Here is a 23,047-nt window from a genome sequence, read left to right on the forward strand (position 1 = left end):
GTGTTGAGGTTAGTCTTATTGACTTGAGGTTCACATCTATTACAGGAAATAAAATTCAAAGTAAAGTATCATGACTCCTCACCTCCTACCCTGTCTGTTTTTTGCCTGTTACTCCTGGAGAAGTGCAGCAATATGTACTATTTCCTTTTCTTTTCCTACAGAATTTTGAAAAGGGAAAACGGCAGCTGAAATTTACGCCACAAATTATTTGTCAGACTCAGATGGTCAGAAAGGTGTCAGCGAAAGTGAATTCTTACCCCAGTTTTCTCATCGATGATTTTTATTCCAGAAAGAGAAATATTGACCCAGATCCTTTGCTTGTGTTGTCCCTGAGACCGAGCAGCTGCCGCCATTCCCTGATGACATTGGGAAATTCTAGTTAAAAAAATTCTAGTTAAAAGCGCCCTATGATGCCTCTGACTCTAAAATTTTAAAAGACAATCAGCTTTGTTTTCAGCTTGGTTTACCATCTATGAAAGGATTAAGCATCTTTCATAACAGACAGCAGGATTAAATGGAAGACAGCGAGCCAGGAGATCACTAGTTAGCTATGTGAACTCGGGCAAGTCCTTCTAATTCCCTTGGCCAGTGAAGAGTCACTGGCAAAGACAAGAAGATTGGACCAGAAGATCTTCAAATGTCTTCAAAGATGTTCCTTCTAGGCCTTGTCTTATTCAATGAGTATTACTTCCTTAATGAGGTTTGTAGTGTGGCAGCATTAGAATTTAAAAATTTAAATAAACCTAAAGGACTAACACTAAATAACATTTATTTCAAAGTAGAGTCCTGAGTTTTACCCGAATACCTCCAGGCTCTGAAATTTGGTCTGCTCAAAGGAAAAGGCATCTAGGGTCCTGCTGTACATGACTGCATGCTAAGTTGCTTTAGTCGTGTCCGACTCTTTGCTACCCCATGGACCGTAGCCCACAGGCTCTTCTGTCCATGGGGATTCTCCAGGCAAGAATACTGGAGTGGGTTGCGATGCCCTCCTCCAGGCAATCTTCCCAACCCAGGGATCAAACCCCAGACTTCTGCATTGGCAAGCAGGTTCTTTATCACTGAGCTACCAGGAAAGCTATAAGTAAATACAAACTTCTAATATCACTCCCTCTGTTGGACATTTGCTTAACATAGCAACAAATTATCCTTTCCTCTGTTACCTTTAGTTTCATCATAGAATCTTGGCTCATTTTATCTCCTCTTGCATCTGGCACATCATCAATGCCAATTAGCTTGGCCTTGTATTTCACACCATCACCTTTGAATCTTGCCAAAAGATATTCATCTGTCTTTTCCATGCCTGAGAAAAGAAAAAGTTAAAGGATCAAGTTTATACATGTGCTGAAATATCAGCCCCAAGTATGACCAGAAATGCTGTAGAATCTAAAAATCTGGGTTACATAAACCTTGATTATACTACAATTGATCAATGCAACATTCCACCATTATCCTTACTTTCTCTGAGTAAAAAAAAAAAAAAAGAAAAAAATCACACTGTGTAAAACTGTGTATGGCATTGGGGTGGAGAGAAAATAAACTCTTAATGATGCAGAACGGGCTGAAGTATAGGAAATTTATGGGAATATGTGAGATAGGATTGGGGGATATTCTGGGATATTTGTCATGATAGTTATAAAAATATTTTTTAAAAAGAATATAAGGAGGATAATACTTTTTCTAATAAAAGGAAAATCAGCTACTGCACAATTTGCTAACATTTTCTAACCATCAATAAAGCAGAAGAGAGCTACGGGTAAATTCCCTTGAAAACCATTAAGATGATTATTTCATCAATATAACTTCTTTTGCTTTTCTTTTCATTCCCATTTCTAAAGCATGGATATGAAAGGCAAAGAAATCATGGTATATTGTCAAACTATGAATGATTAAGGATGCTGGCACTTTCTAGTGGTACTTTTGTGTCAAAAGAAGAGGGTCTTACAAAATAAAGATCTTGATTTTTATAAAACAGCTACTTCAGTAAAGCAAAATTGTACATAGGTTACTGAAAGATAACCATGTAATACTTGACAGTTGCATTTTCCAACTGAATAATATCTATGAAAGTTTCCCAGCAGGATCCAAGTTGAAGCAATTACTGGGTTCATATATATATAAATATATATGTCTTTTCATAGAGGAATTAAACCAATCTCCTCCGCAAAAGTCTTATTTTCATATTTAGGAGAACTTGAGACTTGGCTGAGATTGAATCAAGGCAAGGACCAAATCTTACTTTCCCTTGAACTTCATCCTTCTTCACTGGTAACCACTACTAACTCCCCTCATAGGGCTCAAGAAGATTTCTCCATACCTTTCTTCTTTTCCTTCTTGGATGGGGCCTTTGGTGCAGCCTGTTGGTCAGGCTGACCATTAGTTGCGCTTGTTTCTACTTCGTTAGACATGGCAAGAAGGCAGACGGCCAACTCCAGCACCAGCAGACTCTTAGTGACAGCAGGCGATCCCTGATGGAGTCGTCTCAAACAAACATAACCTGCTACAGACACCTGTGGGCAGAGTTTAGAGGCACAATGAGATCACAACACAGCAAATCCAGACTTCATGTCCTAACAGGCCCACAACCAGTGACTTCCGAGTGTAGTTCTTCAGACTCATTTTGTTCTTACTTCTCTGTTAGACTGAACTCTGACAGCACAGGAGTGGGTAGGACTGTTTCCTTTATAGTTTCCAAAATGGAAAGAAGGTATTTACTAGATTTTTTGTTAAGCAATTATTATCTGGTAATGTGATTATAGGTATGGCTCCTATGTACAAAATAAACAAGCTACGAGGATATATTGATAGATGGGAAATACAGCCAATATTTTATAATAACTATAAATTGAGTATAATCTTTAAAAATTGTGAATCACTATGCTGTACATCTTAAACATATAGTGTTGGAAATCAACTCTGTCTCAATAAAGTAGAACTGTTATTATCTGGCTAAGAAATTCGTACTGGAACTTTGGATAAGAAGCTAGTATTAAAGATAGGGATCAATATATGTCACATGTAGGGGCTTCCCTGGTGGTCCAGCGGTTAAGATTCTGGGCTTCCACTGCAGGGGGCACAGGTTCGATATTTGGTCAGAGAACTAGGTCCCACGTGCCACAGCTAAGAGCTCACACGCTGCAGCTGAAAGAGCCTACACGCCGCAACAAAGATGCTGCATGCCACAAATGAGAACCAGCACAGCCAAAGAAATACAAATTGCAAAATTTTTTTAAATTTCAAAAAAATGTTCTCACTGAATGAATATACTTTGTGCTATTATTTAGCATTATTATCCTCTAAACAGCTTTCCAGGTGGCACCGTGGTAAAGAATCAACTGCTAACGCAGGAGATACAAGGAACATGGATTCGATCCTTGGGTGGGGAAGATCCCCTAGAATGGTAACCCACTCCAGTATTCTTGCCTGGAAAATTCCATGGACAGAGGAACCTAGCAGGCTATAGTCCATTGGGTTGCAAAGAGTCGGACACAACTATGCACAGACAGGAGTGGGGGCCCTCAAAACCATCTAGAATGTTCTCCATAAAACTCCCCCATGTATCGCAGCAGGTAAAACAAAAAAGCAAAGTCACTGCAAGCACACAGAAGTGAGTTAGCATTTCAAAAGGTTCTTTCGCCTCTCAGGAGTGAACATTTCTATACTGCACCAGAGAGAGAGCTAGGGAAGGTTAGCTTTCTGTGTGAACTGAAGATAAAAGGAAGAAAAAAGCCACTCACAGTGTGGAATCCTGTGAGGAACACTTACCGGCTCAGCCACTAGTCTCACCCCAAAAGCTAGCTTCATTCTTTGCAATTTTAATAGTCTTTTGAAACACATACACACACACATACATAAAATCTATGTACGGTTAATGTTATCTGAATTATTGCATTTGAAGATTTAATAGTTGTTTTTGCTCAAAGACACCTGACTGGTAGATACCTGGGAGACAGTCTATTTACAGGTGACAACATTAGGAGACTTGAAGCCCTATTTACCCATGACTTAGTTGAAGGCCAGGCACTATTAGCCCTTTAACTGCATTAACTCCAGAACACTCATGGTAACTCTGTGAGTAGTATGATGCAGTATTATTTCACTTTTCCAGAGGGAAAGCCAAGGCACAGAGGTTTTAAACAACGCAGCTGCTGAGTTAAAACCAGGTCTCCAATCCAGGCTGTCTGGCCCCAGACCAGAGTTCCTCAAATGCTACACTGATGAGTCTCATACGGGAAACCTCATGGGCTACAGAGATGTTCTATTACATACTTGTAGGGTCCTTCACCCCCCCCCCACAAAGATACACCCAAGTCCTGACCCCTGAACCTTTGTATGTGACCTTATCTGAGTAAAGGCTATTTGTAACTGTCATCAAGTGAAGGCTTTTGAGTTGGGATCATTCTGGATTTGGGAGGGTCCTAAATTCCATAACTAATGTCATTATAAAAGAAAGGCAAGGGGAGATTAGAAGCACAGAGACACACTGCAGAGGTGATGTGAATACAAAGGTAGATATTGGATTGATGCCTCTACAAATCAGGAATGCCAGGATGACCAATGTCCCGCAGATGCTGAGACAGACGTGCAATGAATACTCTCTCAGCACCTTCAGAAGGAATAAATCCTGATGACATATTAATTTGGGGCTTCTGGCCTCCAGAACCATGAGAGAATAAATTCATGTTGTTTCAAGTAACCCAGTTTTTGGTAATTTGTTGTGGCAGCCCTTGAAAACTAATACAACACCTCTGTTTTTTTTTGTGTGTCTTGGTTGATTTCTAGTGGTTCCAAGATTTATTTTCCAGCAATGTGATAAATCTCCTAGTCATATTCCTAGTCTTCTAATTTCAGGAAGCCAATAATAATGCTCTTTTTTCAAATCAAGAAGATATTTCCCTGTGTTAACAACATCAGGAAGTGAGACCAAGCTCTGATCTAAGGAGAAACATCAACATCCATCCTCCCGCATCCTCAGCTTCTCCCCTTGGGCCCTTTCCTTTCTGAGTTGCTCATCATATCTTAGAAATAAGGAAAACACTTCCATGTGACCCTACAGTCCTCCAGTTACCACTTCATGATTTAAACATTTAAAATTGATGCTTTCTTCCTCTCAAAGGACTATTCATCTTAATGCTAACCTCAGAAAGTCAACTCCAACTGCTAATGGCTCTTCTGACCAAATCCAATTACTTTGCTTTCATTCTTTTGACCATATCTGACGGCATGCATCACATATCGATACCTTTTTGTGAGCCCCTTTTCCCCCATTTTTTTTTGCTCCCATGACAATCTTGAAGTTCCAGTCCATGGCTTATGTTCACTGAATTAGGATAATCTGAATTTTTTCTTAATGAAGGCATTCTAAATTTTAAAGTAAAGCTTCCCCACTTAATCTTGGGCCTCCTCTTGCACTTAGGACAAAGACTGAGACATTTTCATTTTATATTAAATATTTTACCCCTTGTTGTTTCTGTCGTTCAGTCGCTAAGTTGTGTCCAACTCTTTGCAACCCGGAGGTTCCCCTGCCCTTCACTATCTTCTGGAGTTTGTTCCAATTCATACTCTTGCATATTTTTAATATCCTTTTCTTTCATTCTTATATAGAAACCCCAATATTTCTCACCTCTTTGAGAAATTTTTTCCTTTTTGACTCCTTTCCTTTTCGAATTAGCAGAGCTGCCTTATCTCTCATTTTCCTACCCATTCCTGCTACTTGTTTGTCCCTGAAGACTTCCACTCCTTCCTGCCCAATTCTGGCAGGAAGGAACCTGGCATAGGAATTTGTTGCCCCATCTTTGAAGTCTAATATCATACTTTTCTGTAGGAGATTATTGCTGACAAGAAAAGTCTTAGCTCATTAAACACAGCAAATTTTATTCAAAAGTGAGTATTTTAAAGGAATTTCAGAAATGCCACAAAGCATTTTGAGGGGGCTTGGGAGAGGGAATGGCGGTGTGTGGTTTACTCATAAAAATGATACAAGACATAACAACCTTATAACTCAAGACCAGGCATTAAATCTGGTGTCAGCAAACAGCTTTCAAAACTGAAGAGGTCTACAGTGCGTCTTGCTACCATGGTTTTATAGCAAAAACTTCTCTTGTTAGACACTGAAGTTCAACATTCATAGCATTAGGATTGTTTTAAGGTACTTGGTATTCTTTGACTATATCCTTTCACGGTTTGGGGATGAGCAGTTACAAGGAGCAGGGGAGAAAAAAAATAGGTATAAAACGTTCCTTTAGCATCTTAGCATATTTTTTGAAGAAAAGGAATGTGTCTGTTGGGTTGTAACAGCCAAGGGCAGGCCTCTAATGCAGGCCATACAATTTAAAAATTATCTGTGCTCCCTGAAATGATTGGAAGGTAGATTTTGCCCACAGGCTCCAAGACTCAAAGATAAATCTCTTTATAAAGAAACATCAAAGGTTTACTGAAAAGTTTTTAGCCAAAGCGTACAACCAGTTATGTGTATAACAGAGTGATAAACACTCACCTTTCTCCACAGGTTTAAAGAGAAATTCCCTCATCACAGACCTCCCAAATGCCCAAGTTACCATTTGACCTGCGGGAGACAGGAAGTCTTGCTTCCAGACTGATGTCCCTCTGTACGAATAATCAACTTAAATCCAGTGTTTAAAATTCAAATGCATACTCCTTCCAACAATGTTACAGAATTGTCAACTGTGCTCATAAAACCTCTAATAGGTTTTATAATGAATTGATTTTTGGGAAGGCTTTGGGCCTGAAAAAGGAAGCTGAGGACCAAAAGAGACCCTACCATCCTACCATTTCCTGTGACTGCTTTCCCAAATTAGGGTATTGTTGAAAGAAAAAAAAAAAAAAAGGCATCTATTTTAAAGCTCTAGTAAGCTTTAGTAAGGTAAAAAAGATTTACCTCTAGTAAGGTAAAAAAGATTTTTAACTTTTATTTTTAAAGGAGAACCACTGGGGGTAGGACAACCAGCAAGGACAGTCCTTTTGACTAAGGACCGAAAGTTAATCAGGAAACACACACAAAGGATGCTATCATAAAACATGGATTACTAATAAAGTCCAAAAACATAATCAAGAAGCCACATGGACTGCCCCCTCACCCTATCTAAACCTAGCTGGTTTGTTATTCTAGTTCTTAGGAATGATCTGTTTACTTCTTTAGAAGCCCAAGAATAGAAATAAGATGATCATCTGAAAACAGATGAGAATCTAAAGTTACTGTATATTTTGAACCCTTTTTAAGGTCTAATACAGAATAAAAAGTTGTAAATGAAAACTATGCTAAATCAAAAAAATGAGCTTCATTTGAGTGAAGATCTCTAACTTGGATTTTGGACTTCATGCAAACCATGTGGGGACTTCCCCTTTCCACAGCAGGAGAATCAGATGATCAGGAGACATTTTGCAACATTTTTTGTTTTTTTGGTTTCTGAGAAAGTTCTGAGGAATGTATACCAGAAGGCTGTGTGAGTCATCTTAAGATGATTATGTCCTTTACACTAGAAAACAATCTGCTATAGTTTATTTACCACTTAAAGTGATTCATGCAAGTTTTTAGAACCTTGGAATACTGAGCATAGGGACACACTTGTGCAGGGACAATTTTGGCTGGTGCCTCCTTATTCTTCCTCACTTTTCCATCAGGAGGAATAGTATTGGCATCAGCAACGATTCTAATGAATGACTACAGGGTTCTAAAGCAACATCATGACACAAGTTTGCCACCTCCCTCCCAGTCTATCTTTTTACCTATTATTCGGAGCAGATAGGAATTTTCTTGGTCAGTCTCAATGCTGGTAAAAGGAATAACTTAAGAACTTATTTAAAGGTGGCCCCATTCTACAAATGATAGAGGACCTGTTTTTAACGTTAAGGGGAATAGTACAAAACCCTAACCTACCAAGCCCTTCGAACACTTGTCCTGGCAGCTCTGTGAATAGAATGTGTCTCCATCTTATGAATACTGAAATGGACTCAGTAACACAAGATCAATCACTAACTAGCTGATGGGCTTTAATTGAACATGATCTGTGTTCCCTTTCTTTTCATATATGCTGCTGTTCTTATCTTTTTTTTAAATTCCACTGATGTTAACCTGCATTTTTCCAGCTGCTTTCAGAGTCATAATCCCATGGACTTTCACATATCAGTTAACTTTCCAGAAAGAGCCGCATAAAACAGACACAGGAAAGGGAGTTAAGGAGAATCAAGGACAAAGCAGCATCGATGTCTTTGCTAGTGTCTAGCACTTTGGAAGGGTCAGAAGTATGCTTCCTTGTCCTTTGGAACCTTCTGCTTGTCTCAGCTGAGATACTGAACTAGGACATGTGAAATATTAACCTCTAGGGCACATCTTGGGGTCCAAGAGGGCAGCAAACAGCCTTCAGCACTATCTTCAAAGTAGCCTTTTGAGAATAAGGGACCTTACCAGAAATAATGCAGCCAAGTTGCTGATATTGGTGCAAAACTAGTCTCCCTTAACTGCTTGAATCCCTATACTGTTAGGAAAACTGATTCTACCCTGCAAAGGCCAAGCTGAGTAGACAGTAAGATTCTTGCAGACTGTTTAATTGGGGAAATGAGACTATGTTAATACACATTGAAAAGGAGTCCTTAGGAGATTTTCTTGTAAATGCTGACACTGCTGTAGGGGCCTCAGGAACAAAATGTGCCTGAGTCGAGGAGGTATGCACTGGTTAGGCATTTACAGAGAGCACATATCATTGTCTGTAACCCCTGGGAAGGATGCTGCAGGAAGATAGGACTTAGAAAGCTCTGAACTGGAAAACTTCTCCCAGCCTTTGAAACCAAGTCAGACCAGAGTTAAAAGTTCCCCAGACAGTTAATTTGGGAAAGAGGCCAGACAGTGTAGCAGGTCAGAGTTCAGGCTAAGAAGTCTTTCACATTTTCACTACTTTTTAGCTCTCTGGCTTGAGTCAATCTATCTAATATTCATTTCTTCACCTGTAAAATGGGAATATAATTTGTAGTGTTGTTATAAGAAATCATTAATAACTGATGCAGAGACCTCAGTATCTCAAATACAGAAAGCTCCCACCAAGTGGTAACTACGGTTAAATCACATCTAGGTTTCATGGACAGTTCAGTTCAGTCACTCAGTCATGTCCAACTCTCTGCAACCCCATGGACTGCAGCAAGCCATGGACTATGTGGCAGGTATGCAGTCTTGTGTTATAGTTGACATTGCTTTTCCACACCAAGTGTTGAAATGATTTTAGAATAAGTGGGACCGATAAGTAAATAGCTAGTAAGTAGAAATACTGTTAGAACCACCTCCTGTCCAGCTCTGGCTTCTGTGACTGTAGAAGATAGGTTCTTGCTTGGAGAATCCCAAGGGCAGAGGAGCCTGGCGAATTACAGTCCATGGGGTCACAAAGAGTCGGACATGACTGAGCGACTAACACACACACATCTGACAGGAATAGGACTACGGGAATAAAAGCTACACTAAGTTATCCGGAGAGGCCTGTTCTAATGAATTCCGAGTCAACTCTCGGCCTCCATTATCGCCAATGGCGGCGTGAAAGGTCTACCTCACATCCCCTGGGGAGCTTTTATGAGGAGCTCTTAAGTTGTCCAAGTCCGTGACACACCCAGATTCATTAAGTTGGAATCTATGCGGAAAGAGATGCAAGGACCAATATATTTTAAAGATTCACAGATGATTCTAATGCTCTGACAAGTTTGAGGTATAAGTCTAACTTCCACAATCCTTTGTTGCCTTAAAGAAACAAATACCAAGTGGGTTAGACTACTGAACTGCAAGAAACCTAGGGAATAATTTAGTCATACCCTTTCATTATAAGGATTAAGAAACTGAGGGTAACAAAGAATATATAACTTGTCTAACTGTTCAACAGCTGGTTGTAGATAAGAGTTGGTACCAGGAAAAATCTAGATCCTAAAATGAGACTCGAGTGTCCTATTTTTAGAGGGTATGAGTCTGGTTTTTTTTTTTTTAAAACAAACAAACAAACTATTTTTTAAGAAGTCCATACAAGGCCCATTATATTGAGACTGAACCAAGAATGAGTTAATAGATATACCAAAGAACAGGAAGATAAATTAGCAGAATAGCTTGAATAGATATTTTCTGAACCGAAACAGAAAAAGCCGTTTATGGGATCTAATGATACAGTATCACTAGATCCTCCTTTGCTAGGTAGCTGGAGTCCTACCTGGTCAAACTAGCTCACAAATGCTAATTTGGCTGCTTGGAAGAAAGTATTTGGCTAGGCTTGAGACGCAACTCACAGATCAAAGAATTCACATTATTTCAGTACATTCTCTGCTACTCAGTACTTGGCCTTTTAGTTATTTTTTCTAAAGCCTGCTAGGAAGTTTGAGTTCTTCAGTTGGCAACTTCCAATGTTCTTGACTCATTATGACCTCTCAATTTTGTACCCACCTCCGCCCATTTTGTTTTTAAAATAAGTTTTTATTAGGAGTATTTCCTAACAGAGCCTAAAGAACAGTCATCATAATAAAAGTGTTTAGGAGAGTTTAAGACTTTAAAAACAGGCTTGCATGCGTCACTTCAGTTGTGTCTGACTCTTTGTGACCCCAAGGACTGTAGCCCTCCAGGCTCCTCTGTCCACAGGATTCTCTGGGCAAGAATACTGGAGCAGTTTGTTGTGCCCTCCTCCAGGGGATCTTCCCGACCCAGGGGTTGAACCTGAGTCTCATGTCTGCTGCATTGGCAGGAGGGTTCTTTACCACTAGCGCCATCTAGGGGGCCCCCAAAATAGGGGGCTTCAGATAATAATGTTATTATCTGAATAATAACAGATATGTAATATCTGATATGTTATTATCTGAATGAAGGCCTATTCCCTAGACTGTGCAATGCAACCAATTCACTAAAAATGTTTAAAAATTACTCACAAAGTGAACTGAAGTATTGTAGATGATCAGTTTTACAATCACATTACTTAGTTGTTTCAATGCAATGACTTATTTTGAAGACTTTACTAGGATTAGAAAAGGTAGAACGTGTAGATTCACAGAGTAACTTGTGCAAGCTGGACACAAGCTAACATGCTTGTGTGAACAAAGACACAGCAAACTGACTCTAGAATCTCTCCTTACACTTAGTCAAACTCTAGGAAAGAAGGTACTGTTGGAATATCTCTGCGGTCTATGGACCATGTAGAGTTTTTGTGAATACAGACACATGATGCTTAGGATTGGATTAATCACAGAGTATACCTGTCTCAATGTTAACATCTCCTTTTACTCATGCCTCAAGAGCTATGTGGGGAAGAGAGATTGGTAAGGTAATGACTGCATGTTTGAGTCGGGTTCATAGACGGTTCATTAAGCACCATCTTCAACTACCTTATTAGCTGCCTCTCTATTAGATAATGTATCACCTATGGAAGGATCCATGAGTGATTCTCATTAATCCTAAGGAAAGGGATTCTCCAGGCAATAATACTGGAGTGGATTGCCATGCCCTCCTCCAGGGGATCTCCCTGACCCGGGAAGATCTCTTCTGTCTCCTGCATTGGGAGGTGGGTTCTTTACCACTAGCGTCACTTAGGAATCCATTGTTCTGGAGGAAAGGAAATTATGCCTTTTGAGAGGGTAGGAGGGGCTTGGAAACAAAGGCTACCCTTCCCCATACACCTTGGGCTTTAGGCTCAGAGATAGCTGTCAACTTAGTAGGTAAATTTGTTTATCAAGGTAAGACATATCTGGGAAATGGCCAGTGGATTGAAGTGGTCCAACATGGAGTGGGAATGTGGGGGGAGGTACGGGGGGAAGGGGAGGGAAAACTCCTTATGTCTGAGGAACAGATAAAAAAATAAGAAGGTTAGATTCAAGCCCGGGGCTCAGGACTTTGCTGGTGACACCGTGGATGGAGGTCCACCTGCCAGTGCAGGGGACACGGGTTTGATCCCTGCTCCGGGAAGATTCCACATGCCTCAGGGCAACTAAGTCAGTGTGCTGCAACTACTGATGCCCACGCGTCCTAGAGCCGCATACCATAATTACAGAGCCCACACGCTGCCACTGCTGAAGCCTTTGTGCCCAGAGCCCGTGCTCCACAACAAGGGAAGCCACCGCAATGAGAAGCCTGTGCACCGCAATGCAGAGCAGCCCATGCTCGCTACAACTAGAGAAAGCGCAGCAATGAAGACCCAGGGCAACGCCCCCTCCCCGCCCCCCTCCACCCTTCAAAAAAGACTGCACTCAAATGTCAGGGTCCCCAGCTAACCCAGTCAAGAAGACATGCTGGCACTTCGGGCAGGCTTCAGTACCCTGGTTCAGGTGGCGCTAGTGGTAAAGAACCCACCTCCCAATGCAGGAGACCTAAGAGATCTTCCTGGGTTGGGGAGATCCCCGGAGGAGGGCATGGCAATCCACTCCAGTATTCTTGCCTGGAGAATCCTGTGGACAGCGGAGCCGGGTGGGCTACAGTCCATGGGGTTATGACTGAAGAGACTTGGAACACACAATGCTCTGGCTGGTGAGTGGTACGTGTGAGCACACTGAAGGAGCTGTGTGACCTGCGGGCCTGTGGGGACACGATGGGGCCCTGCAGAGCACTTCTCCCCCACCCTGGGACAGCCTGGCGGGACCAGAGACGGCAGCCCCTGCCTCAGTCCCCAGAGCACTTGCTTCAGGGACAAAAGTCACCACGGTGTCGTGGGTGCACAGTAACTCACCCGGGGTGCTGTTGTAAGGCCGGGGACCCCGAGCTGCAGTTTTAAAATCTGAATTCAGAAGAACTCTACTTCATACCATTAGGTAGTAAAGGATACTATATTTCATTCTGCTTCCCTCCTGTCCTAAAGGCAAAGGAAGAGAGTAAAATACTCTTTTTAGAATAAAGAATAAACAATCTATGAAATATTGTTAAGTTTTTTTTTTTTTTTTTTTTTTTTTTAAGGACTAAGCTACTAACATGGAAGCCTCTGGAATTCTTCTATTGCAGGGCCTCTGGGGTCGTGATTTGAGAAGCATCATGGAGCTGGTACAAAATCACAGAAACATAATTTTTACTTTGAATTTGGCACCTAAATGTACAGTGGATATTATGCTTGTCCCTTGCAAGAAAATGTAGTCAAAATACGAATAAATCAGAACAAGGGAAAAGGACTGCCATACATTTGATTTCTAAGCCAATACACTAACACTATTCACACCTTCTTCAATAATCTTCCCTTATATCTATGCATACTTGCCCCAGTTGACCAGTAAATACTTCACTGCTCTCATATCTATCCTTCACAAGTTCATTTAATAAAACTCATCCCTCTTCCTAATTTCAAGCTAGCTTTTAAATAAATCATACAGATGAAACTTAGCAGTTTGTTTCCTAGAACACACAGCATCGAGCTGTGCTTTCTCGTCCCCAGATGAAGTAACCCCAAATGAAGTCAGCTCAACCATGTAGTACATCTAGCACCTGGACTTCAGGATACATGGTTTATACATGTGAATAATTCTGTGATTTCACCTATGATGCTTGTACACATAAATCTTCACTGTTAAACAGGTCCTACTTTCTACTTGAGTGCCATTACAACAGTCACCTTGAAAGTTAGAGGAGTCATCTTGAATGTTAGAAGAATTCAAGAAAAAATACATTATTTAGAAGCACCTGTATTTTATTTATTTACTTGTTTTTTTTTTTGCTTCTGCATCTGCTTTATTTTACTCAATATAATATCTATGAAGTTCCAGCTATGTTGTATCTTGTTCGTTATTTTTACCACATATCTCATTATATGAATATACCACAAATTTTATCCAATTTGGAGCTGTTATGAATTGTGCTTCTATGAACATTCTGCTATATATCATTTGATGCATATATGTATGCACTACTTTTTACATTATTTTATTTATTGTAGTATAGTTGATTTACAATGTGGTGTTAGTGTCAGATGTATAGCATAGTGATTCAGTAAGTTAACTTACTGTTAACTATTACCTGTGTACTTGATAGATCAGTTATCACTCTAAGGGTTGTGCTTCATGATTTAGCTGATTTCCCTTAGGGAGATTTGGTTGCTTTTAAATAAGATAAAGGAAAAATGAGTCATTTAAAAATAAAAAGGAATTTTCTATTAACATTTGTTGAATTTCAGGTTGACAGAGAAACAGCAACCTGATAACCAGCCCTCTCCTCTCACAACATCAGTGATCTACCTTGCTGAAGGTTAGGAAGTCACCAGAATGAAATCTAAAAGGTCAGGGGAACTCATCTGGAAGAAATATGCATTTACACTCATTTGTTTACTTCTTGGTTACTGGTCAAATTAGATAAGTTAACAGGTAAGAAATCCCTAAATAATGGCAGGTTGTGTTAGATAAGCAGAAAGGTGAATCTACCAACTTGCTTTCTTGCTTCCTGCAATGATATATTAATATTACTCAAGTGTTGAAAATTTAGGTGACAAGTTCTAAAAACGGTCTGAAATAGCTAGACCACCTGCTTTGAACTTGTGAGCACACAGATATTCTAAGAAGTTGCTGCAGAGTGAGATGAAGGAAGTAGTGGAAATGCACAAGCATCCTTGAGCTAAGGTTCACACTCCATCATTATTCCGTCATCTTCTGGGAAATGGTATTGGACCAAATAAGTATATGGGGATAAATCAATGCATTTTTAAACCAAGGGGTGGGAAAATTCTAAACAGCAGCACACTAACTCATGCTAAATGAAACAGTTTTGGGATTTTAATTGCTGGGCAGTTGAAGCAACTACATCGAAAAATGTATGAAATAAGGTGTTCCAAGTATCAAAATAAGTGTATATAGTTCATTTACTGCAGAGATAGAAATTCCAATTACAAGAAAAAAAATCTACCACTTAATATCAGACTTTCACTTCTAAAGTAGGTGAGACACTTTGTTTCATGAATTCTATACATAAATCCATGTGAGAGCAACCAAATTAAACCTGTTACTTAGGTAAGTCGTCACCATTAACTGGTCCTCCCGTCCACAAACATTTCTAGGCATCTACCTTAGCAATCCTGATGTGTAATTCACAAGTTGGGAAGAGTAATCATGGATACTTATACCTACTAAAGCCTTTAGGCAAAAGCCACTCCTATATATTCCAAACATTAAATGTTAATAATCTAAAGAAGTTTTCAGGAAGTCAATTTCTATTCCACGTTTGGCAATCATTTAAATGATTTCTGTAAATTAAGTTAAAACGGAGGGGGTGTTTCAGTGAACTAAGTTAAGAGTTGTTAGAAAATGAAGCTACAGGTTACTGGTTTTCTTTCTCGGTTGTAATAATCAAGGAATACAAGGAAAAATCTCAAGTATCATCTTAATCTGAACAGATGTCGAAAAGTTTACTCTGGTATTTAAAGCGTGACTTTGAAGATTTTCTAACACATATAGTCCACTGGATTGTTTTCTTAAGTCATCTCTTCTAATATTAAAATCATCCCAGAACTCGGTGGGTGGGGAGGGGAGGGAATGACAAATTTGTGCCAGCTGCATTAAAAAAAGGTACTTAAGAAAATTGTCCTGGTTATGTCATTATATGTATTTTCAAAGGCTCAAGTCTTGAATATTTCATTTACTCTTTTCTCTTTTTCAGAAGATAAGTTCCTGAGGTGGCATTAACCAATGACTTTGTGAGGAGCCTAGAAAAATGATATTCTTCTTGTCCAGTTCCAACATGATTGTTTTTTACTGTTGATCTAGATATTTTTCTGCAAGACCGAAATAATCAGTGTCTTAACTTTATATTTCCATGAAGTACTATTCAATGCAGTATGTTGTTTCCTATAAACCTATACTATTAGCCTGATTCAACAGCATAGTTTGGGTATCTAATGGGCCTTCCCTGGTGGCTCAGTGGTAAAGAATCTGCCTGCCAATGCAGGAGACACAGGTTAGATCCCTGATCCAGGAAGATCCCACATGCTGCGGTGCGACCGCTGAGCCACTGTATACCACGTGCCACAACTGCGGCGCCTGTGCCCTAGAGCCAGCGACCCGCAACTTCTGAGTCCTATGCCGCCACTTCTGAGGCCGTGAACCCGAGAACCTGTGCTCTGCAACAAGAGAAGCCTGTACACCACAACTAGAGAGTAACCCTCACTAGCCACAGCTAGGGAAAAGCCCTTGCATCAATGAAGACCCAGAACAGTAAAAAATAAATAAATTACTTAAAAAACTGCAAAAAGGCAATAAACGTATTAACTAAATAAAGCATCAATTCATATAGAAGCAAAGGAATCGCTACTTTCCAAAGAACTGAACATATTTGAAGTGATAAATCTCTATACTAAGACCATCTATATAATTTTTCTGGCTTTCTGGACTATAAAAACATTTATTAGATCTGTCTCTGTGTCTGTTAAAATGTGTTCTTCATCTGCAGCTTAAGATAGAGTGAATCTAATACTGGGTAACCCTCTACTCCTTTCCAATGAAATGAATTTGACTTAAATTAATAGTGAGAGTACTATATTGTCTAACAGTTGTGCTAAAAGCCTGTGAACTGTATCTATTTTCTAGTTCTCAGAGCTTTGACTACAAATTGTAAGAAATTAGCACAACACTGTAAATCAACTATATTTCAAAAAAATTTTTTTTTTAAAAATTGTGTTGAATGTTTGTCCTTTGCATTAAGTTACCATTTATAATCTGCCTAGCACTCATAGTTACTAAGTATCACCTCATGGTCAAGCCTTGACTTTAAGGCAAATAATTGGTCAAAAATTTAATTTACTGTGGGAAGACTTTCCCAGAATAAGCCGATGAGATGGGAATCCTCCCTGCTCCCAGGCCTGTTGCATGTACACCATCTCTGTTGGTTTTCATTGCCTTCTTAAGATGACAAGGTGTGGGTGTACCACACAGCTCTACAGATTTAGCACGAGATGAGCTAGTGCACTAGAGCTAGTAGAGCTTCCCAGGTGGTGCCAGTGGTAAAGAACCCACCTGCCAATGCAGGAGACATAAGAGATGTGGCTTTGATCCCTGGATCGGGAAGATTCCCTGGAGGAGGGCATGGTAACCCACTCCAATATTCTTGCCTAGAGAATCCTATGGACAGAGGAGCCTGGTGGGCTACAGTCCACAGGGCCGGAAAGAGTTGGACACGACTAAAGCGACATAATATGCATGCACAAACCAGTGGACATGGTTCCTTATCACCAGCCACTTTGCTGGGCTTCCACTGAAATCTTCTGACCCATTATGACATATCGTATTCATATTCAACTACAAAAAGGTTTCTGATTAGTCTTCACAGTCAACATCAATGATTCACTGAGCAAGTGGTTTCATTAGCATTTAGAGCAATCTCATCTGTTATCTGAACCATTAATGACCTGTTGCAAAATTGTGTCCGCTAAGCAATTGATATTTAAGTACTTAAAAAAATGGAGAAGGAAATGGCAACCCACTCCAGTATTCTTGCCTGGAGAATTCCATGGACAGAAGAGCCTGGCAGGCTAGAGTCCGTGGGATCGCAAGAGTTGGACACGACTTAGCTACTAAACTACCACCACCACTTAAGAAAACATGAGTGGATAAAAGTGATTAGAAAGGCACTCCATTTGTAGCTTCTCTTTATGATCCTTGTTATATATGGTCATTAAATAAAAGGAACTTCAGTTGGTCCTTGATGCTTTAGAGACACTCCACAGTGGCATCTGCTATTTTCCAGTCTCATTAAGTAGGCATTTTTAGTATGAGAGAATGCAACTAGATCATTTGTTTCCTTAGCTGAACTCTATAGCTCTGTGCAAAGACAAGTCTTTGAAAGCCACTATTAAGTTCCTAATCCAATCTTTATTAAAAAGACTCAATATTGTACACAAGGAGGTTAAGACAAGTTCTTTAAAAAAAAGCAATGATGCCTTCTACTGAAGTAAAACTTGAAATTTGAAATGTATTTATATCTTTAATTTTTTTCTTTTCCATTATGGATAATTACAGGATATTGAATATAGTTCTGTGTGCTCTATAGTAGGACCTTGTTGTTTATCTATTTTATATATATTAATTTGTAATATAGTTGTAATCTCTTTAAAAACCAGAATGTATAGAAGCATGTAGACAATGAATTTCACCATAGAAAACAGTGAGAGGAACAACAATAACATGCTTTCTTAGTCTCTCTAAGATAAGCAAAGTTTTACTTCTAAGATTAATTATCAGCTCAATTGGTAAAGAATCCACCTGCAATGCGGGAGACCCCGGTTCAATCCTTGGGTTGGGAAGATCCCCTGGAGAAGGGAAAGGCTACCCATTCCAGCATTCTGGCCTGGAGAATTCCATGGACTGTATAGTTCATGTGGTTGCAAAGAGTTGGACATGACTGAGCGACTTTCACTTTCACTTTCATTACAAGTAGGATGTGAATAAAATATCTGGCCATTCTCTGCAGAGTTGAGGTTCTCTAACTGAAATTTCATTCTACATTTTCATCTTCAACTAAGAAATTCTCTTAAGAGTCAAATGCCACCCCTGTTGACTCTTAAGAGCATTGTGCTTAGTCAGTGTGACTCCACTGATAGTAAATCAGTGGCTACCCTAGATTTTGCTCTGAAGCTGTGCTACTAGAAAATTCAAAAGGCCTTCAAATACAAGCAACTTTTTTATTTTTGCTATTGTTGAAAGCATAAGGGTTTAGTGATTGATACCTGCTCAAAGCCATTACAATTCAGAGCCTGGAAACAAAGTTAACCCCTGAATGCCAGTGATTAGTGCCAACAAGTTAATTCATGTAATAAGTTTACATCCCTACTATGTGCCAGGCACTCTTCTAGCACTTGAGATACATCAGTGAGTGAAATAAAGATCTATTCCCTTATAGAGTTTATTTATTTATTTTTAATTGGAGGATAATTCCTTTACACATTGTGTTGGTTTCTGCCATACCTCTACATGAATCAGCCACAGGTATGCATCTGTCCCCTCCCTCTTGAACATCCCTCTCACCTCCCATCCCATCCCACCCCTCTAGATTGTCAAGATTGTACTTCTAGATTGTACTGTGCTGAGCTCCTGAATCATATAGCAGATTCCCACTGGCAATCTGTCTTACATGTGGTAATGTATATGTTTCAGTGCTACTCTATCAATTCGTCCCACCCTCTCCTTCCCACTGTTGTGCACACAAGTCTGTTCTCTGTGTCTGAGTCTCCATTGATGACCTGCAAATGGCTTCATCAGTACCATCTTTCCAGCTTCTATGTATATGCATTAATAATGCAATATTTGTTTTTCTCTTTTTGACTTACTTCACTCTGTATAGTAGGTTCTAGGATCATCTACTTCATTAGAACTGACTCAAATTCATTCCTTTTTACCTTATGGGGTTTACACTCTAGCACGGGAAATCCATAAAGGGACTATGGGTTTCAGAAGCTGACAGGTGGTCTGGGAAAAGACAGCAGAGTAAAGTAGGTTGGGAGTTCAGGGTTGGGGATGGCTTTAATAGGTTTTTTAGAAACATAGAAGGAATACCATATTTTTAAACATTAAATTTATTGAATATTTATTACTTTCCAGGTGTGAGGCTATGTATCTCTTATTTAGTCCTAGAAGAAAGTATTGTCATCTCTATTTGACAAGCATGGATGCTGAAGTACAGAAGTCAACCAGCTCCCTGAAAGTCACACGGGTCTAATATCTATGCTCTGAATTTCTTTGTTTTAGAACAATACAGGCAAAAAGAGAGAATTTTTGTAGCTCTTATGATAGGTGGAATGAATGTTAGCCAGATAAGACATTTGGGAAAGAGGAAGTGATAGCAATGAGAAAAGGATATTTATGTCATCTTGGCTAGAATACTGGACCAGTGCTGGGTTATATTATGAAAAAAAGGTTGAAAAGTGGGTCAGACTGGATTAGAGTGGATTTACAGAACTCTCTTTTGTCTAGACAGCACTGAGAAGACTTGGAGATTTTGAGCAATGGTGTGGAGGTCGAGGTGGTGACAAGCCTGTATGGAGCCATGGCATCAAAGAGCCAGATGGCTTTGTAGTAGGAGAGTTGCATGAACTTGCCATTTTGAGTGATTCAACACTGCCGGTTTCTTTCATTTACTTATGTGGCTAATCTTTTGGAAACAAAGCCTTTTAATTGAAAGGTTAAGGTCTAACAATCTTAAATGTCAGATTCAAGGTTATCCCATCTTACCAAGCTAAGGTCAAGTTTGGTGACCCTCAAACTTCAAATAAACAGTGTGTCCTAAAGATGGCTTTAAAAAAAAGGGCAATACATCTTATAACTGTCATTCTAAAACCTAAAAGAAGAATTCTCATGTCAGTTTTAAAAAAATGTATGTAAGTAAAGTGATATTTGAAATTTGAACACCTAAAGGGACAACTTTTGTAAAAGGCAACTGTGGACTAAAGTAGTCATGTCATTATAGCTCCTTCTTTAAAGCAGAATATACAGCATTTTCCCACTGTGTGTATGTTTCTCTATAAAACTATGGAGAGACTAGAAGGATCAATACCAAGGAAATGCTGGCTAAGAAGAGTAACAGTAGAGTGAAAGACAGATTTCTGCTTCTAATAGATTTAGAATAGTGATATGAAGGTGACACGTGCCTTTCTGTATTTCTAAAATGAAATTCCCTAGAGAAGTGCTAATTTGTCAGATAGCAATAATTAAAATGTAGGCAAATCTATAGTTTCACTTGGGTTAAAGATAGAATCGTGAAGCTACTCTAGGATCAGTCACCTGAAATTAAACTCAAAAGCTAAAAGAACCTGCAAATTAAACTTGAACATCTCTGGAAACATGTGGAATGAAAGCCCACAGCAAGCTGTCCATACAGTCATCTTAGACTTCATTAACTGATGTTTGCTTATCCAAAGGTGTTGAGGAAAGCTCCCGATACACTAAAACAAATGAACAGTAAGTTCTGAATCAAACGCTCACTATGGCTTGATAAAACTCCTATGCCAGGATTTTTAAAGTTGGGGTCAGAGTATGGCCTAAAGCCAATTTCCAAATTGGTTTCCTTAGATCCAGTGAGGTCTCTGTAGAGACCAAAGTCAGCATTTGAAGAACCTAATGGATATCAAATCTGTACCTGTAATATAGTTGCACACACAAATTAAAACCCAGGTTTCCTTGATTTGAGCAGAAATTGTGCTGTGAAAGGGGTAACCTTAATTATCCAGTACTGAGCCAAAGGTTTCATTTATTTTTCTCAATTTTTATTAGTTCTTTAGTAAATAGTTTGGTGGATGCTTTTAAAAGGAGAAACAGGAGGAGAATAAGAAGCTGTCCTTGGAGGAAATACCAGGTTGAGAACTATTCACCACTATGATTATTATCAGCCAGTGATTGTGTTCATGGGTTCAGATAGATTTGTGTGCCATGATGAACATTCCAGTGGTAGAAGTTAAATCAAGGACTTGAAAAGACTACACTATCTGTTAAATTTCAGTAACAGCTTGTTGGCCTTTCTCAGGCCCTGTGCTGATATAACTTAGAGGAACCTAGGGATACTGCTCATTATAAATAACCTTAAAATTTAAAAAAAGACTCAAAACTATTTTGCTTATACCAAAGATAAGGCAAGCTGAAGCTCCCCATTCTGCTCAATTTATAGTAAATTCCAAATAATGTTGCAGATGAGTAGCTTGAGTCACTCATTCACCTGGTGAATGTTTATTGAACACCTGCTGTGTACTAAGCACTGTATTATGCTATATATACAGTGACAAAAATAGATACGGTATCTACTCTCAAGGGGCTTCCAGTGTAGGCAGGGGAGAGAAAATAAGCATGTAAAATAAGCTGAGTATTTTAGAGGAAATGTTTCCAGTTAGCCTATAAAGTTTCACTGCCATTAATAACTTTTAGTAAAAGAAGGTAAAATTAGACTACTTCAAGGAATTCTATAAATTTCTCTCTTTTAAATATTGACCATGGAGAGATGAAAATTTAGTCTAAGAGCATAATTATCCTTTTCAAGACAGTTTAAAATGATGATATTTACTTAAAACATTAATTAGATGGGAAATACTTACATTAAATATTTGGAAATATTCTATAACAATATTGGGCTTCCCTGGTGGCTCGGATAGTAAAGAATCTGCCTTCAATGCAGGAGACCTGGGTTCGATTCCTGGGACCGGAAGATCTGCTGAAGAAAGGAGTGGCTACCCACTCCAGTATTCTTGCCTAGAGAATTCCATGGACAGAGAAGCCTGACGAGCTATAGTCCACGGGGTCCCAAAGAGTCGGGACACAATTGAGCAACGAACACGTTTCACTATAATAATATTGCAATCTGGAAGACAATATTGCCTCTCTGTGACAGAGCCAGTGGGAAGAAAAAAATCTTGTGATATGTTAGATCATTAAGGACTGTCAACAGTGTTTCCTGCAAAGTTATCATAAAACTAGAGCCCTGAGTCAACACTGTTTTCATAAACATGGGAAAGAAACACCATGCTCCTTTGACAGCAGTTTTCTCACTTCAGGAGCACAAGCAACTCAGAGATGACACAAACCACTATATTCTAGAACAAAAATAGTCTGTGGCACTCTTAATTACAAGATTTATCTAAGAGTACAACAGTGTCACTTTCAGATCAGGCCAAACAACTGAACTGTGGATGTAAATGAATCAATATTTTGAAAATACAACCATGGGTCCCTACCAGTATCTTTGGTTTTTTAAAGAGCAATACCTCGTTTACAAGAGTATTAGCAAGAGAATATTAGGTAACATTTGGTTAAGGTCAGCCTTCATCAAGGAAATGGCTTTAGTATGACTCAGGGAATTCAAACCAGGGCTTGGTAACAACCTAGAGAAGTGAAAAGGGGAGGGAAGTGAGAGGGATGTTCAAGTGGGAGGGGACATGGGTAAACCTACAGCTGATTCATGTTGATGTTTGCTAGAAATGAACACAGTACTGTAAAGCAATTATTCTGCAATTAAAAGCAAATAATTTTTTTTTGTAAAAAAAGGAAAATGGCTTTACTATCATCCTGAATAGCAGCAAGGCCCTCAACAAATGCTGGCGGCATGAAATACAAGAATCTGAATCCTAAAGCAGTACGCAGTTGCATC

The 23,047-nt window shown here is 39.3% G+C and overlaps 1 protein-coding gene across 4 annotated transcripts in view; it reads right to left on the bottom strand.

The window, feature by feature from the left end:
- The window catches only part of DAB2 (DAB adaptor protein 2), a 191,776-nt gene that overhangs the window by 22,350 nt on the left and 146,379 nt on the right, over nt 1–23,047 (bottom strand). For 3 of the 4 annotated variants that reach the window (XM_065905783.1, XM_065905786.1, XM_065905782.1), the window contains exons 2-4: nt 2,315–2,507; nt 1,161–1,300; nt 258–356 (exon numbers count right to left, since the gene is read on the bottom strand). In XM_065905783.1, coding sequence (XP_065761855.1) covers nt 258–356; nt 1,161–1,300; nt 2,315–2,405 — 330 coding nt within the window. In that variant the 5' untranslated portion in view covers nt 2,406–2,507. Of the gene's footprint in view, nt 1–257; nt 357–1,160; nt 1,301–2,314; nt 2,508–12,686; nt 12,786–23,047 lie in introns of those variants that run through there. The other variant, XM_065905784.1, reaches the window with a different exon arrangement.

Source organism: Muntiacus reevesi, chromosome 14 (genome assembly GCF_963930625.1).
Source record: "Muntiacus reevesi chromosome 14, mMunRee1.1, whole genome shotgun sequence".
Lineage (NCBI taxonomy): Eukaryota > Metazoa > Chordata > Mammalia > Artiodactyla > Cervidae > Muntiacus > Muntiacus reevesi.